Source organism: Chaetura pelagica, unplaced genomic scaffold (assembly GCF_000747805.2).
Source record: "Chaetura pelagica isolate M959 unplaced genomic scaffold, ChaPel_1.0 scaffold10, whole genome shotgun sequence".
Classification (NCBI taxonomy): domain Eukaryota; kingdom Metazoa; phylum Chordata; class Aves; order Apodiformes; family Apodidae; genus Chaetura; species Chaetura pelagica.
The window spans coordinates 3,801,341-3,818,013 of record NW_009952263.1 but is presented as its reverse complement, the minus strand read 5'-3'; the positions used below and the strand labels follow the sequence as shown (position 1 = coordinate 3,818,013).

Sequence of the window (16,673 nt, the reverse complement as noted above, 5' to 3'; positions counted from 1 at the left end):
TTTTCAACTTTGATAGACAAACTGAAAAAGGAGAAGCTGGGCATCATATCAAGTACTTACTCCGCAGGGAAGAAGGTGTCTGGAGCCACACAGATCATGTAGCACCACCTTGGTAACATTTCTACAGCCTATCATTACTAGGGCTACACTACAGTTACAGCTTCCCCATGTATTTGCAAGTAATTTTAAGATAATTTGTTACTAAACAACTGTGAAATTATTTTTTATTATACTAATTTAATCTGGACCCATGAAGTTGGATACCTCACCTACCCATTACAAGTTAGATACCATGGATCTAAAGTACAATGCATTTTCTTCAAGCTATGGATCAGTCAAGGCATTTCACTTACCCTGACGTATTAAGCCAGATATGAAGCAGAACAGTTAAAAAAAAAAGCCTAAATTGTCTGTGTCTAAATTTTTTTTTTTGCCTTCAAAGGAAAAAACAAATAGTAGTAAGACATCCAAAATCCATAAAGCAGGCAGTTGCAATTCAAATAACTTTAGTTCTTAGTGGCATATTAAAGATAACCACAAAAAAACCTTACATGTGTCAACAAAGCTACGACACTTAGTCAGATGAAATTAAGGCTTTGCTTCTTTAATAAAAGTTAATAGCCTTCACCACCATGCAAAGTCAAAGTTCTGGTGCTGTGCAAAGGAGGCACAATAAAGGTAACTGCACCGTGGGCAGGATGACTCTGTGGCAGGCACCACTGTGCACAGAATTAAGCCTGTTTCCTACAGCATAAACTGAGGGAAACAAGCTGAACATCCAGGATTCACAGTGTTCTGCAACATTATTTAGGATCCTTTATAATTCACAATAAGGCCTAAAATGGTGCAATCTAAACAGGGTAGCCAAAGACTGATTTTTCACTTGCCACTATCTAATGTAAATCATGAAAAAAAAAAAAGAAATCTCACCTTTCGTGGTTAAAAAAGACATTAAAATGCATTTCTAAATCAGAGGCATCAAACTTAATTAAAAGCAAGAAGGGAGAGAGAATCCAAATCTTCATTTTGTCTTACTCTGAAAAAAAATAAATGTCAAAATATAAGGTCAGAACTGTTACAGGTTTTAACACAGGATACTAAGAATTTTCTTGATAACATAGAAATAGCAAACAAATACAGAACTGGATTATTTTGGTTTATTCCAATAACTCACTTTTCAGTGTCATCTTCTGCAAACATATGCCATTTGCAGTACACAACCACCTAGGCCCCATGCCAGATTTCTTTATATTTACATTATACCAGCACAGCATTAACTTCAAGGAACTTGCTCCTGTTTTACAGCAGAGGAAGACAAAGCTTTCTGTTTCAAAGCTAGAATAAAAAAAAGAAGAAAAGGGTATTTCAAGCAATTTGTTTTCCCTCTTTAGAAGTTCAAGTGTTAAGGTGCCTATTCAGAATCATTATTCTAAAAAATCGCTTTGTTCATTCTAAAAATTGTTTAACTCTTGTGCAGACAGTTTTGATTACACTGATCCAGGTAATCTGCTGGACAGTTTAACAAGGTTGTTTTACTTTTTATTTCCCAAAACACATTCTCATTAGGCTTTGGAGGACTTGGGAATACCCAGGAATTATCTTCCAGAGAGCTCCTTCCAAAAGAATGATCCTGAAACATTCTGCCATCAACTGGAATGTGTCTCTCATCTGTCCATGCTTGTAGAGTCACCCTTTCAGATGGGATTTTTCCATCTCTTGGCAGAGGAGGAGACACAGGATTGCAGAACACTTGATCATTCTGTGAGAGTTTTTTGTAGACTACTCCAGGTGTCAAATTCGGCTTTGAAATGTTCAAGTCAACACATTGGACCAGTGAAGTAGAGGCAGCTGCAGAAAAAAGAAAAGATTTAAAAATTACATTACTTAATGCATTATTTATATACTCCAAACATACTACAATATAGCAGGTACATTAAGTCCAGTGTTTTCAAGCTACAATTTTTCAGACTGTATTTTACTTCAGTAACTACATATGAACTGAATGTACTAACCCCCTCAGCCTGACTTGGCAAGAGGAACCAGAGATCCTGAAATCAGTGTCTAGAATACACCCAACATCAAAGAAACCAACTTGAAACTCAGCAGCAATGCATCCCAACAAAGAGGATGTCAGGCAAAACCACCAGGAGGCCTGCATGTATGAACAAGGAGCTCCTGACAAACACAAAAAGAAACCTACAGAGGGTGGAAGCAAAGACAGCACAGAAAAATTATCTGAGCAGCCAGGGATCAGGTTAGGAAAGTTAACACCCTTACAGAATTAAATCTGGCTGTTTACAAGGGCATGTAGCAATAGGAAAAGGGGTAATGGCTTTAAGTTGAAAGAAGGTAGATTTAGATTAGACATTAGGAAGAAATTCTTTAGTGTGAGAGTGGTGAGACACTGGAACACGTTGCCCAGGAATGATGTGGATGCCTCCTCCCTGGAAGCGATCAAGCCAGGTTGGATGAGGCTTTGAGCAACCTGGCTTAGTGCGAGGTGTTCCTGCACATGCAGCTTTAAGGTCCTTTCCAATGCAAACCATTCTAAGAATCTATGATTTTTCTATAAATACAAGTATTCATAAGTGTGCCTGACAAGCAAGGTAAACAAAAAAGTGATTAATAAATACATTTTTCATTTCTGTCAAACCTTTTCACTCTTACATATTCTGAAAAATTACTGTAAAAAGCCTACAAAGCAAAGGGTAGAAATCCATTGATTCCCAATAATAATACCTTTTATAGGTAATATTTATAGGTAATTATAACTTTTATAGCTGCGGATGTAAAACTGCAGAAAAATCAGACTGTCCAACAGGTAGGAGAAGAGAAAAATCAGTACTTGTGTAGTGGCAAAACAGGCAAGTCCACATTAAAAATAAGGAGAAAAAGACACTGCATGATCACATCAAACCTTGACAGACTTAAGGACTAAAAACGCATTCAGTTACACTTTCTCTGCTGAAGTTGTTTGATAAATGTGTCTTAGTATATATCATAGGAGTGCAGACTCACCTGGTAACAGTACAAACAGGTGTACAAAAATGTGTTGATAGTTTATCAGCCAAGTACCAGTGAGCGATCATTAATTTCTGCTGGCCACAGACAGCGGCAGTGATTGACCTGGAGGTGACTCCTATCATTATCTCACTAAGCCAATCAAAGCTGTTTAGAAACAAAATGTCTTGATTTTGTACTAGATAGGGACATCAGAGTGTCACCAATATATTGTAACCAAGTTCACCGTCTTTCACCTGCATCTTCTGTATTCTGAACATAGCAAATACCACAATGGATGTGAGCAGAAAACAAAGGAAATAAACACTGTGACAAACAGTCTGACTGACAGGCCCCACCAGAGTACAAAGGCTCACTTGCAAAGCATTTGGTTTGAGAGAAACATAGGTATGAAACAGAAGAACCACCTGATGAAATGCTCACAGAAATTATAGATATTCTATGTGGATACTGTTTTTCCCTTAATTATTTGCAAAGCAGCAGCAGAAATAAGGCAGTTTTGCAGCCTCAGTATTTGACATTCAGAAAATGTCATCTTGCAGAGCATTTTGCTAGAAAAGACAACTTTTCTGAATGCCAGCATAAAAAATATGCAACTGTAAGGTAATTCCAGTCTATTTAATTCTGATTTTTAAATGTTGCCGCATTCATACTTTATATATTCTATAGCAGGAAAATAAGACTGTTTGCAAAAAAGATTTCCCCCCCAATATGAAGTAGTTGTGGTAAAAGGTCAAATACGAGTAAACTTAACACCTCAGCCTTGTGCACATAAGCAACACTTGACTGAGAAAAAAGCCACAAGGGGAACGGAATACAGTACTGAAGAAAAAACACATCAGCAACACCTTTATGTGTGAAGTTGACCAGTATGAGACAGAAGCAAAAGCAGAAAATGGGTAGGCTGGAACCATAATATATAGCCTAGCTTATCAACTTCAATTGATGAGATTCTGATAAGATATGATAGCTAGTTTCTTTTTAAAATGGTACAGCTTGAATCAACGGTTTGTGTTTGTAAGGTCTGTTGCTGCAAACACTGACTTGCCTTTCTTGGTCACTGTTGGGTTTGCTTTCAGTTTTCGTAGAACCTCAGCCTGTATGTCAGTCACTAGGCGCAAATTAGACGCTTCTCTCTTCAGTTCCCAGTATGCTTGCTGCACACTTTCAAAACAAAGAACAATTAAAAGTTAAGTGATTGCCACCTCCAAAGCACCATTGTGCCTATTAACATGTTTATCAAGCATTAACTATTAAAAAACTATTTTTGCCTCACATACACTGCCAGTTTTACTAGAGAACCATAATGAAAAACGTATTGAGCGCTCCCGATAATGATCTTAAACTGATGGACATTACAATGCACATTACAATATATATTGTATTACATATTAACATAGTAGGCAATAGTAATAAATTCAATTTCCCCAAATGGAAAGAAATATGAAGCATATTCTCCAATTTCATTATTTGAAACTAACCATCTTACCATTAAATTAGTAATCTCCAAGGAACACATTTTAAAAAAATATATTAAATGGACACTAGACTGCAAACAAGTACAGTATTATCTTTGAATGGCTCCTGATAAATGACCACACACACCATCGCATGATCCTAGTAATGTTAATTGATCATAATTTTAAATATTCAACCAAAATCAGTATTTGGATCTTTACAGGATTAATCCTGCTACAAAAAATTTAGTCTAGATACCAGAGCACCCACACACAGACCAAACTAAAATATACAACATGCTGTTTCACATTCAAGTAATCTCATTTATGTTAATACATTGCCTTAACAGACAGTGTAAAAAATAGCAACCTAATTAATTGTCTGAAAAGACAGCATAATATGAGAAACTTATTTAGCAACAGCAGCACTGTTCCAACACTGAAATTTCAGGTTAATAGCTGGTGAGAAAAATCAAGAACCAAAATCCATAAAATTCAGCATCACCATATGTTTCTTGATAAAATTTTGAGCAAAAGCTCACTGAACATCACATTTATGTTGATTAATAATTACTGTTCAAAGACATAAGGATGCAGTTACTTCAACTTAAACATGAAATCAATTAATTTATGGTTTTTTAGTGCTTAACATTCTACTAAAGCACATTTATTGAGGAAAAATAACATGGATGAGTTCTCAGAATTTCTCTCTTCTCAGTATGTTCACCTAAAAGATGCTTATTTGAAAACAGTTCAGCACCTCAAACCATTGCAGAGACGACTAAGAACTTCTAAGCTGTAAAACAACTATATTTTCAAATATGTATATATACAGATTTTCATCCCTCTAGAACAGCTATTTAGAATCACTCCTGCATGATATTTATCAGACATGAACGTGTTCAAAAGCATTCTGTGAAACAGCTATTAATCTGTTCTGCAAGTTAACTCTAAGAGAGTGCCCTTAAAACAAAGGCATTAAACTTGCTTCTGTGCACAGAAATATTTCCCCAGAATACAAAAGTTCAGAATCAGAAACTCTCTTACAAGCCAGAGGAAGCTGAGTTCAATACGTAAGGTATTAGGTATCAGCAATTCTGATAGACAGAAAGCTAAAATTTTCAGAAGTGGTTATTTCAAGAAGTTCAGCTAAACCTTTTTACTGCAGATTCCTTTTGGCTCTTTGAACTTTTAAAGACATGACAATTTTAAGATTGATATGGGAATGACTCTTCATTTATTCATGCGTTTTGGTCTCAAAAATTAGGTTTGTTAACTTTAGTTACATTGAAACAGAACAGTCCAATATTTAAATATGTTTATATACAAAGTGCTAACCCTAAGAACAGCTCAGTGACTGCAATCAACTAGAAGGAAAGTACTTAGATAAATTTTGTAATGTGCAATTGGCACTTTTGAAAGCATCTTGCAATGGGTTAGAGGTACCAGAATTTTACTTTAATCACACACAATATATTGTAATTGTTTTTGTGGATACCTAAAATCCCAATGCAAAGCCTAATTTTCAAGAAATTTTCAACTGAAAACCAAGAATTCCACAAGCTCACAAGTCTAGCCTATACTGCCTTCTAACATGTAATATAAACCTGGAATATGAGAGTCTATCTACATCTACGACAAAGCAGATTCACAAACCAAGATGTTTAAGTCAGACTTGCAGGCTGCTGAGAAATGTCAGATAATTGCTTTCCAAAAAGTTAACTAGCTCAAATGCCTCTATTTCCCATAAAGAGTGGGATTGCTTGCTACAACACGTTTCATATGGGAGGTTTTTCAAGTGTTTTCCCACTGAGTTTTGGATAGGTTTATGTATTCAGTACATATTACATATTTGTTATTTATGTCACATTACAATAAACATAATGCAGTCAGTGCATATGCTAAATCAGATGGTTGCTTTGTGTTATAAATCTGTTCCAGATGATCAGAGAGATAACTGCTTTACCTTGAGATAACACCTTTTTTTCAGGCGTGTAAGACTTGACTATGAAGCTCCAGCAGAAACCACATGAAAAAGTGTAAGCGAGTTAGCCATCCAGTCAAGGTGAAAGGAGAAAGTGTAATTTGTGTATATGTATAATATTATCATCACTATGTCAGAGAACATGTGAAAGGAAATATCTGTGCTCTTTTCTTTTAGTGACTGACTTCCTTTCCAATCTCTTTGACAGCCAAATAAGCAACAAGGTATGAGGCTAACAATCTGTCATTATGAAGGACAACTCTTCCCTCTTGTGGAAAATGATGCTAGTGCACAAAGAGGCATAACTGGGTAAGAGGCAGTTATTTCATGTGTGCAAGACTTTTGGGAACTTTCATGCATTCATTAATTGTTCTTTTGCATAAAGAATTAAAGGCTATATATACTTTCTAATACAGCACACATGATCAAGACAGGATAATACAGGAGTTTCTATCGTAAGCACAACTGTACTTTGAATGGCTGCAAAATGAGAACAAATGCTTTCTGGATCACTGGTATTTGTTTTTGAATAGGTCACACAATGGCTCCTCAATATTAAAAAAAACTTATAAAATGTCTTCTAGTACAAATATTATTGCACTGCACTAAGTAAGAATGTGTCTTTCAACACTGCAAGAGATTTAAAGCCATCACCTATGCAAACAAAAAACCATCCTCATACACAGAATATATATATAATATTCTATAGCTGGGATAAGAATTGGAAATTTATCTACCACCTCCTCAAGTCAAATAATTATTAAAAAGCTGATTTTTAAATCCAAGTTAATTTAACTTCATTTTCTGTACAATATAAAGATGTACAGTTTTTTCCTATTATCATCATCATCCTGAACTACTAAAATGATATTGCTAAATCAGTACACCTAGACTTGAAATTAGATAATGTAATTTGAAATAAGAGATTTGAACAGGCTGCAAGAATATTTCCTTGTTCAAATAACTCTCTCAGTAAACTAAAAATAAACCATGGAAGATTTTCATACCTCTGGATGTCTTTTCTGTGAAGGTGCTCTCCATTTGATTGACTTTCTTCTTGAGCCTGGTCCTGCATAACAGAGTCAGGAAAAGATAGAGAAGGAATTATACTATTTCACATCTTCTATCTGAAAATACTGCAGCGAAACTACAAGTTCACCAATATTAAAACCCACAAGTAAAGTAGTCTTCATTTGTGTTGGCAGCAGTGGTTTTCACCATGGACATTAAGGCTTCTACTAAGAATTTCCACTTTAAGATGCTTGATTACCTACATTTATGAAAATATTGCTCAACCACCACAATTCATTATTCTTTTTAAAGCAAACACCAAGAAAGGCTTTTTACTTCCATTAAAAAAAGTAATGAGCCTTCTCTTGTTCTTTCCCTGCCCCAGTATATAAAGAACTTGAAATTAAACTATTTCAGTATATATTTACTTCTCCAAGTTATTTTTTATGATACAACATAATTTAACTCTTGAGTCTGCAAGACTGCTTTAAATTGTGAATACAAGCAGCCGCACTGAAGTTCACAGTACCGTTTATCAAATCAAACATTGGGCTTACTTCCTTAGCCATATATCTACTAGACCCTCACCTGTGATGAGTTCCCATTTATATCTCTTCCCTTTCTGTTCCATTCCTAATAGTGTTTCCTTTACCCAAACCTGTTATGAATTTAATATCAGTTACTGTGGCTTTGTGATGGCCCATACATATTGACTAGTTACTTGAAATGTAATATATGCACTGTATTAACTACAACGGAAAACTCAAAAAATAAAATCTAAACATTAAAAAAATTAGAAAGCATACTTGCCAAAGGCATAGAACATCTGAAAATTCTAGCTAATATAGTTTAAAACAGTATTAATGAAGATACCAGCTGGGTTTGAAACAATGCTGACTTGTCATTGTGCATTGATCACATTTTCCTGTATTCTACCTGACAATTTCTCCCCCTCCTGAAGGCTTTCCCACCACATCAGAGATTCAATTTCATAGTTAAAAAAACCTAAGCACTTGCACTGTACTACCCCACGTTTGGAACCTTGTACCTTTTTATTTCCCTTATGAAGCAATAACCAGAATAAAGAAGAAATTTTATATATATATAGATAGATATAGATATATATATATATATAAAGAAGCTGTTCCTTGTATTTGTTTTTGCAACAAAATCTGCTGGTATAAGCATTATTTAAAGTGCTACGACTAGTATTCTCTATAACTGCTATTTATTCTGTTCTTTCTAGCAACATTCATTCTCACAATCCAATCTCCAACCTTCAATTATATATATAGCTGCTACTCTATTGTACAGAGCTACCTGAAGACACTTAAATTGCATATCAGTTAGAGTAATTCTTCAGAAGTTACAAGGTATTAAAGTACCTAAAAGAATTCTAGATACCAGTGAAAACAACTAACAGTAAGAGAAGTAACCACCTCACCCTCCTCCCAGATAATGTGCTTCATCCCCACCTAGTGGAGGAAACACAGGCTAAACCTGACACAAGACAAACGATAAATGTCAGCCTGTCCCCCTGAAAACCAGGAGCATGGCATGACACCAGCACATCTGTAGAGACACATTGGGTGCTGAGAACCCAACACCCCAACTATATATGCTTTGAAGGCAGCAGGGGAGAAGGACTCAACTTCAGGCTAGCTCTAGTCTGGTCCCTAAAGGCCCAGGAGAGGTTGGGCTTCATATTCTTAGTTTCATCCAGAAGGAATCCAGTTCCAATACTCCTGACTGCTCTGTAATGCAAGGCACTGTAGACAGTGGTGATTCAGGAGATGCGCTTTTGAAGCACATTTCTGTAGTAATGCAAATATGTCCATAAGAAAAAGAGCCAAGGAAACATTTCCAAATTATATAAAATCTTGTATGAAGGCAAGATGATGACCATGCAAGGATTCTATCTGCAAGTCTTACATAGCCTAAATATTGGCTCACTCAAATATTATGTGAGTCAAGATTTCATAGTCATAATTATTAATGATCATAAGAAACCTACACTAGTCTGCTGCTTAAAATAATTACATTTAAATAGTTTATTGTGTAACTTCAACATTACTGAAGAGTCCTACAGACTCTGTACCTTTTATCCTGTAAAGCAGTAAGCATAAGCTAGACAATTTTTAACCTTAATGCATTTTATTACTGTTAGACTATCTTAATATTCTTTTTGAGATCCTAACCACATCTACATTGCATGAGTCCCTCAAAACAGACTCTTGCCCCAGATTAAAGGGGGTATAGCAAGATTCCATAAACCAAAAATCCACCTTCCTGACAAGCTAAAACTACGCTAAAGGAAAGGGCTAGAGATCCTTAAACATGGTTTATGGTATCTTTTAACATAAGCATTATATTGTTTTAAAAGAAAAAAAACAAACAACAAAAGTTTTGTTTACTAAAAAAAAACCACCAAAAAAACAACAACCCAAACTTTCTAAGAAGTCTAGCTCAGGACAAGTACCTGCATAGAACACGACAATCTGATCACCTAGTAAGAAGAAAATGTAAAGCTTTCTTTTCTGTTTAGGGGCAATGGCTGGAAAATTTCCCTATGTAAGGGTATTATTTCCAAGAAACAAGCTAATCTATGAGAATATTTAAGGTTAATTTCACTGGGATGTTAATATTCCACTCAATTACATACTTTATATCTCTTTGTTTACTCTACATTTTGCTTTAACAAGGGATTTAAAATAATGCTATAAACCAGTCAAATCTAGTAATACAAAACTTCCTTAAAAATAAAGATACCTTCTGCTTGGCTTTTTGCAACTCCTTTCTGAGACTGTTGCACTCTTGCTTGAGGCTTTCTATATCCTGTTCCAGACTATGCACTTTCAGGTGACTGTTGAGCTTCTCTATTTCCCAGCTGGACTGAGTACAATTCATATTTTTCATCACTATAAGAAGACAAGTAAGACAATCAGATTTCAGTCTCAGTTCAAGAAATGTAACTCAAAATGTGAGGTTGCACATTAACCAGCTCATGTCCTACAAAAATCTACCCTGTACATTCTGAAGAAACTGCAGTCTATGACAACAGAGAAATACTAATACAGGTCAAGCTGTTGGCAGAGAAGTAGTATATTTTCTGAACTCAAAGTACAGAGTCCTGTTTTCCAACAGTGCAGTAGAGATTTTACATTAAAAAAAAGGAAGTAACAGCACTGGTAATACAATAATCTGTTAATGGCAAACATGCATGATATACACACCAACTTGCATACTTTTTTATTTTTTACATGCTTTGAAAGCATTGTTTTTTTCCCGTCTCAGATTTATATTGTTACATAATTTACCATAAGTTTTTCCCAAGTTTAATATTAAGAAGTTCCAAACAGAACTACAAAAGATACAATCAAAACAAAAGGGTAAAGTCTAGAAGTTATATAAATCCTCTTATTAGACAGAACAAATTGATAGTCTCTAGTAAGAACCAACCTATGATGAACCTAGTATCCAATCAGTAGTAGGACACTAGTTAGACAGCAAGAAAAGAGAGAACATGGCAGGAAGAAAACCCCTGAGTCTTCAACTGCATTGTACACTCACTTCTAGACTTAACCATTTAAACAAGCTTAAGCTACACTGATTTTTCCTAAACAAGGTATTCAGAGCTTGCTTATGGGTAAAATTGATTAATAAATAAGGCTTGAAATCACATCTTCAGAGCTCTCTTTATAAACTCTGCATTTCTTACCTCCTTGAACCATGATGTCCTCAACGATACTACTAGTACATGTGGTTTGTTCATCTAGGCTTAAAAACCTGTGTGACTGAAGTAGTGTATTACATGCCTGAGGTCCTCTTGGAAAGTAATTCTATTCAAGCACATCAGTACTTAACAAACAATCTTCAAATGACTGTGCTTGTTCAGAACAGGAAGTCCAGTCCATGTCTCTAACTTTATATAGATGCTATTATCTTGCTATCTTTTCTTATAATAGTACTAAAGATATTTTTTCTTCTGTTGTGTTTTATTTTACATATTTATCATCTCTACGGCACTCTTTACAACAGTAGTTAACAGAAGCTGAATGTGGGCTTTTGGAATTGCCCGGGTACACTGTTTTTTCTTCCACCTTCCAGCGTGCACTCTACAACGAATATCTTTCTACCTTTCCTCATCTCCCAGCTCCTTCAAGTAAATATTGTTGACTCCAACTACTGTACATCCTCATGTACCTGTCCTATCCCAACAGTGAGACAAAGCACTGCACTTCATCATCTCTAGGTATCAGAGGAAATGGTATGGACTGGATAGTGATTGATACTTGAACATACATGCCCCCACCCTAATGTGAGGAAAAAGTGGTGGAGTCCAGAGCTACAACCACCAGCCTATTCAACTGTCAGGTTGTGCACATTTCTCAAATGATTAAATAATCTACAGTGGAAGAACACAAGACATTCAGATATTTACCATGGAGCTCTTTGCCTGTGATAATCTAACATGCATGCCTCCATTTAAAAGAATTAACACATACCCAAACTCACTGCAGTATACTCCTCTCTTACCTAGCCACTATATAGGGTTAAACCTCTTCATTCCCTGAAATCATAATATAACCACTAGGACTAGTCAGCACAGATTTTGATGAAGTAACCAAATGCATACCTTGTTGAGTTTCCACTTCAGTTCTTAGTTGTAACAGCTCTACTTCTTTAGACTGCAACTGTTCATTCAAGTTCTTAATGGACTCTGCATTTTCTTTCATCTATTTTCAAGGTGAAAAAAATAAACAAACCACCATTTGTGAAGCTTTTTTCTATTATGTCTGACAACTCAACTTTTTTTTAATAACAGGATTTGATTTTTTTTAGCATTGGCCTAGCACAGTAATAAAAGTGAGATTTTTAAAGTTGCTATTCCTACATGAAGTATCATCATGTACTTTAGAACCCTAAAGGAGTGATAAAACAAACACCACAGATCGTCAGTGAATAAAATTCATTATCCAGTAAACATTTACTAACTAGACAGTTATCTAACATGCATTTAAGTTATTAATTAAAAAGGCATACTATTTTATCCAGTTTGCTTTTCAGACTATCTCGGTCAATGCAGGCCTCTCGATAGGCTTGGTACGCCTTATTTACTTGTTCGCGTCCAACTGAGCTGCATTCCTCTTCCAGTCGGGAGCCAAGCAGCTAAAAGTTGAACAGACATAAGAAATAAGAAGATTTGTATGTTATGTTGAAAACTGCAAAATGAAAAAAGTCCCAACAGTACAGCCTGCAATGTTAAATTAAAAAATTACATTAATTAAATACATTGATACAGACCAAAGCTTTCTAACAGAAGTGCAACTAAAGCAGTCTATGAATTCTGCAGACTTCAGCCATACTTAATGCTGCCAGCTTACTGCTATGAGTATTTAAAAACCATCCACACATCACGATTACTCGCACTGACAATCCCTTAATCATATTTTTTTCAGTCTCTAAAGATGTAAAAACTGCTTTTTGGAAACAGATTTTAAGCATATAAAGATGAAACGCAGAAAATTCAGAGGAAAATGAACATACTTTTTAAATGACACATAATTTAAACAAAATTATTTTTTGTGTGTATGTACTTATGTGAGAAAAGCCAAAGCAGAATTACTTTACATGTAACTTAATTTCCAGGTCACCACGACCTCACAGCCTGCTAAGGCAAAAGACAGGCAAGGGGGAATAAGAACTGCCAAGTAGATTGCCAGAAGGAAAGGGGTAGAGTTAAAATATGTTCAGTATTTTTATTAAGACAGCAAGAAGAGAAGCCTTACATAAAATTACAGCTGTTCATATAGAAAGTTCTTGTTTTGACTAAGTATTGCATTATCCTTTTCATTCTGCTTATCCTGCACACTTTATAATACTAGGGCATTTAAATACATGCAGTGTACCTAACAGGTATTTGTGACAGATTTATGTATTTTAGTAAAAATCAAGAGCCACACAATAAACAAAACAAAAATAAAATATAATGTATTTATATTAAATATCTCCACTTTTAGGTGTTTGCTGAAGAGAAAGTCTGGGAAAGCAAGCCATAAAATGGAAGTTTCTGCCCTTTGCTTTCTGTATGGACCCTCTAAGTTAACATACTACTCATTTTAAGCCTCGTCCTTTACATTTTCATCTCCCAAACAAAGCCATTCAGACAGAACATAAGCCTTACTATACTTCCTGGAAGTTTCCATACACTTCAGAATTTAAAACTCAAAAGGGGTAACTCCACATGTATTTTTTTGCCATGCAGGTATACTAGCCATTAACAAAGACTGAAAGTCAGTTCTATTACTTTAACACTCGAGGCCTTCTCAATGCCCCTCTCTCACAGAAACATTTTCACAGTATTAACATTCTAAAACAAAAGTTTTCTCTATGGAAAATAAAGTGTCATGTTCAAGACAATTAAGCTGAACCAGGCCAAACCAAAAGACTAAAAGGGATTGTCAATGTCAAGTCCTGTTTACTGTATTTTCAAATAACCAAGTAAAAGATGTTACACTCAGCATGGTTCAGAGAACATTCAGTCTAGAGCTCTACTCCTATCCCCCTCACCTCCACTGGACCTTATATAAAGAAAGTGCTACGAACATTTCACCTTTTGACAGAAAGCAAATCCTGTTAAACTAGTCACCAAGAATTCCTGAAGTGTTTCAAAATCATACCCAGTGTGACTCAAGCTCTTCATTGCAACACTACAAAATAACATACTTCCTGAACTTTGTAAGTAAAGCTCTTTGTAAAAGAATCACTAGCACATACTCAGGAAAAAGTTCTAATAACTTTTTCAGGTCTAACTCTAGGATCTAGCTTTCCATTTTGCATTAATAAGAAAGCAATCTATCAAAGTCAAGACCTTCTGCAGTACGAAGTCAGTCACTATTGAATGACAGATATACTTTTAACAATAGTATTCCTTAATGGGATAGAAAAGCCTGTGTCATAGTTGATTTTTAGCTCTAATTAACTTCACTAGACTAAGGCAATGAGAAACTGCATATAAACCAAATTCTTATATTCCTTTCCATTACAGAATTACTGTACCAAAAAACATCCAGGCAACACCTCAATGTGAAGCACTACACCTTTGTAATTCTTGTTGAGACTGGTATTACCTACACATATCCAGATATTCTTAACAACCATTCTTCCTTATCATGTCGATGTGCTGAACCCAAGAGATTCTTTAGATAGACAATCACCAGATTCGGATAGTTTATAGACTTGGTACCTAACATTTCAACAATATTAAATCACATGTGCCCAAGTTAATACACACCATAAAGGAGCAGATTAAAAACAGTAATGATCCAATACCACTTTCTGAATCAAAGCCAGTATCTTTGCACTGCTGCATTGCACCACATACATGCCCAGTCAGAATAAAAAAATCCCAGTATGACACAACCAGACTACCAGAGGAACGAACTGTGTTTCCCGTAAACAAATAAAACCAAAACCTTTTAACTGGGAAATTTTTTTATGCACATATTTTAAAAACCTAACCATCTGCTCTGCCATCCAAACAGTAGCTGCTACTAGAAGATGGCAAACTGACTCTTTTCTTACCTTTTCTTCTAGAATTCTCACCCTTTTCTTTAGGAAGGAGTTCTCCTTCTCTGTCTCCTTTAGCCGTTTCTTGATATCTTCATATGCAGTCACAAGTGCAAAATGCGAGGCCACAGACTCATCTCCACTGTAAGAGGGAACAGGAATCTCCCCATCTCTCTTATGAGCACCGTCTGCTTTTTCATGGTTCAAAATACAGATGTCATCCTCTACCAACTCCTCCATGACAACTGTTAAAAAGACACGAGTGAAAAAAATTCACAAATTCATCAAGAGTCTCAAGCCTGAAAACCTTCCAAAATAATACTGCAGGGTAGTTCTGTGAAAGAATGACAAGACTGAGAACAGAAAACTCTTCAAACCCATTTTACACTGAAAATAGACTTGTTAGAAAATAAGCATATATCACTGTTACTTGATAAAAATATTTTTAGTACATATCAGATTTAAGAGCCCAAAATTAATTTTTATTAAGGTGTAACAGTATCCTAGAATTTGGCTGGTACCTAATATTTTAACTCCAAAGGAATATTGTATTAAAGGCTTTGCAAGTCAGCACTGAATAGTAAAAGGTATTAGAGCTACAAGAAATTGACTACCGTGGCTTCTGAGCACAGGTGCCAAAACGAAGGTATTTAATTTCATTAATTTTTGAAAACAAATTTTCCCAAATTTTAGAATGGTCTCTTTAAGGTACACACCCACATTGGTCCTTAAAGAGGCTGCATGAGTAACAGCTATTCTTTACTTGGTCACAATAGGAAACAACCTGCTGAGGAACAATTACAGTAATTCTTGCCTGCAAATATTATGAGAATGAAAACACACTCAGTGACATGATCTGTCTCAACATGCAGGGAGAAAACTGTCAATAATCGAACCATAAGAAATGTATCACTCTAAAATACTAGGCAAATCCATCTAAATGACAAATGCAAATAATTAGGGTTTTTTTTCTTACATGTTATTTAGGCACAGCAAAACTTTCTATATGAAAATAGCACACATAAAAAACTTCAGATACTTTTTTGAACTTCAGGCCTTAAGGGAATAGCCCCAACAGCATTTTCTTTAATGTTACCATTTATATGGAACAAGTTTGGATCATTCCCATTCAGTTATGCAGAACAAGATTCCTTGCATTCATATGCAATGCTAAAAAATGTTATAAAGTGAAGTACCTGATAATATTTTCCTCCCTCATGCCCCACACAAACTACTGATACTACTTCTACAAAAAGTAGGTTCTGCCTCTCCCCTGGAATAAATCCTTATTTTCCTGATGATTATCTAATGAACCAACAGAAATGATGGAACGAAAGAAATGAGCAGAATGAAGACAGTTTCAATTGTATGAAAAATCTGTTTCAACTGATGTGCTCAGCAACACTTTGCAGGAAAGGCAAGCATCAGCAAGGGAAAAAAGCCACAACCACTGCCTCTACTACTTAATATCTGCTATTTAAAAATCAAGCTAGACTTTCATTTGTTTAATGATACCAAGAGGTAAAGGGATCAACTTCCCTGGAGCTCATCTATGTAGTCAAATGTCTTTCACCGTGCTAGCAGTGGAAAAGCTACATGGATTGCAGCATTACGAAGAGCTGTAGTACAGC

General features: G+C 35.4%; 1 protein-coding gene across 1 annotated transcript; it reads right to left on the bottom strand.

Moving 5' to 3' along the window:
• Nucleotides 1-1,462: 1,462 nt before the first annotated feature.
• AZI2 (5-azacytidine induced 2) lies at nucleotides 1,463-15,282 on the bottom strand. Its single transcript, XM_010007502.1, has 7 exons — nucleotides 15,058-15,282; nucleotides 12,517-12,642; nucleotides 12,110-12,209; nucleotides 10,243-10,391; nucleotides 7,470-7,531; nucleotides 4,070-4,185; nucleotides 1,463-1,848 (listed from the first exon to the last, which is right to left on the bottom strand). Exons 1-7 carry the CDS (start codon nucleotides 15,280-15,282, stop codon nucleotides 1,463-1,465), a joined length of 1,164 nt encoding a protein of 387 aa, XP_010005804.1.
• Nucleotides 15,283-16,673: the final 1,391 nt, after the last annotated feature.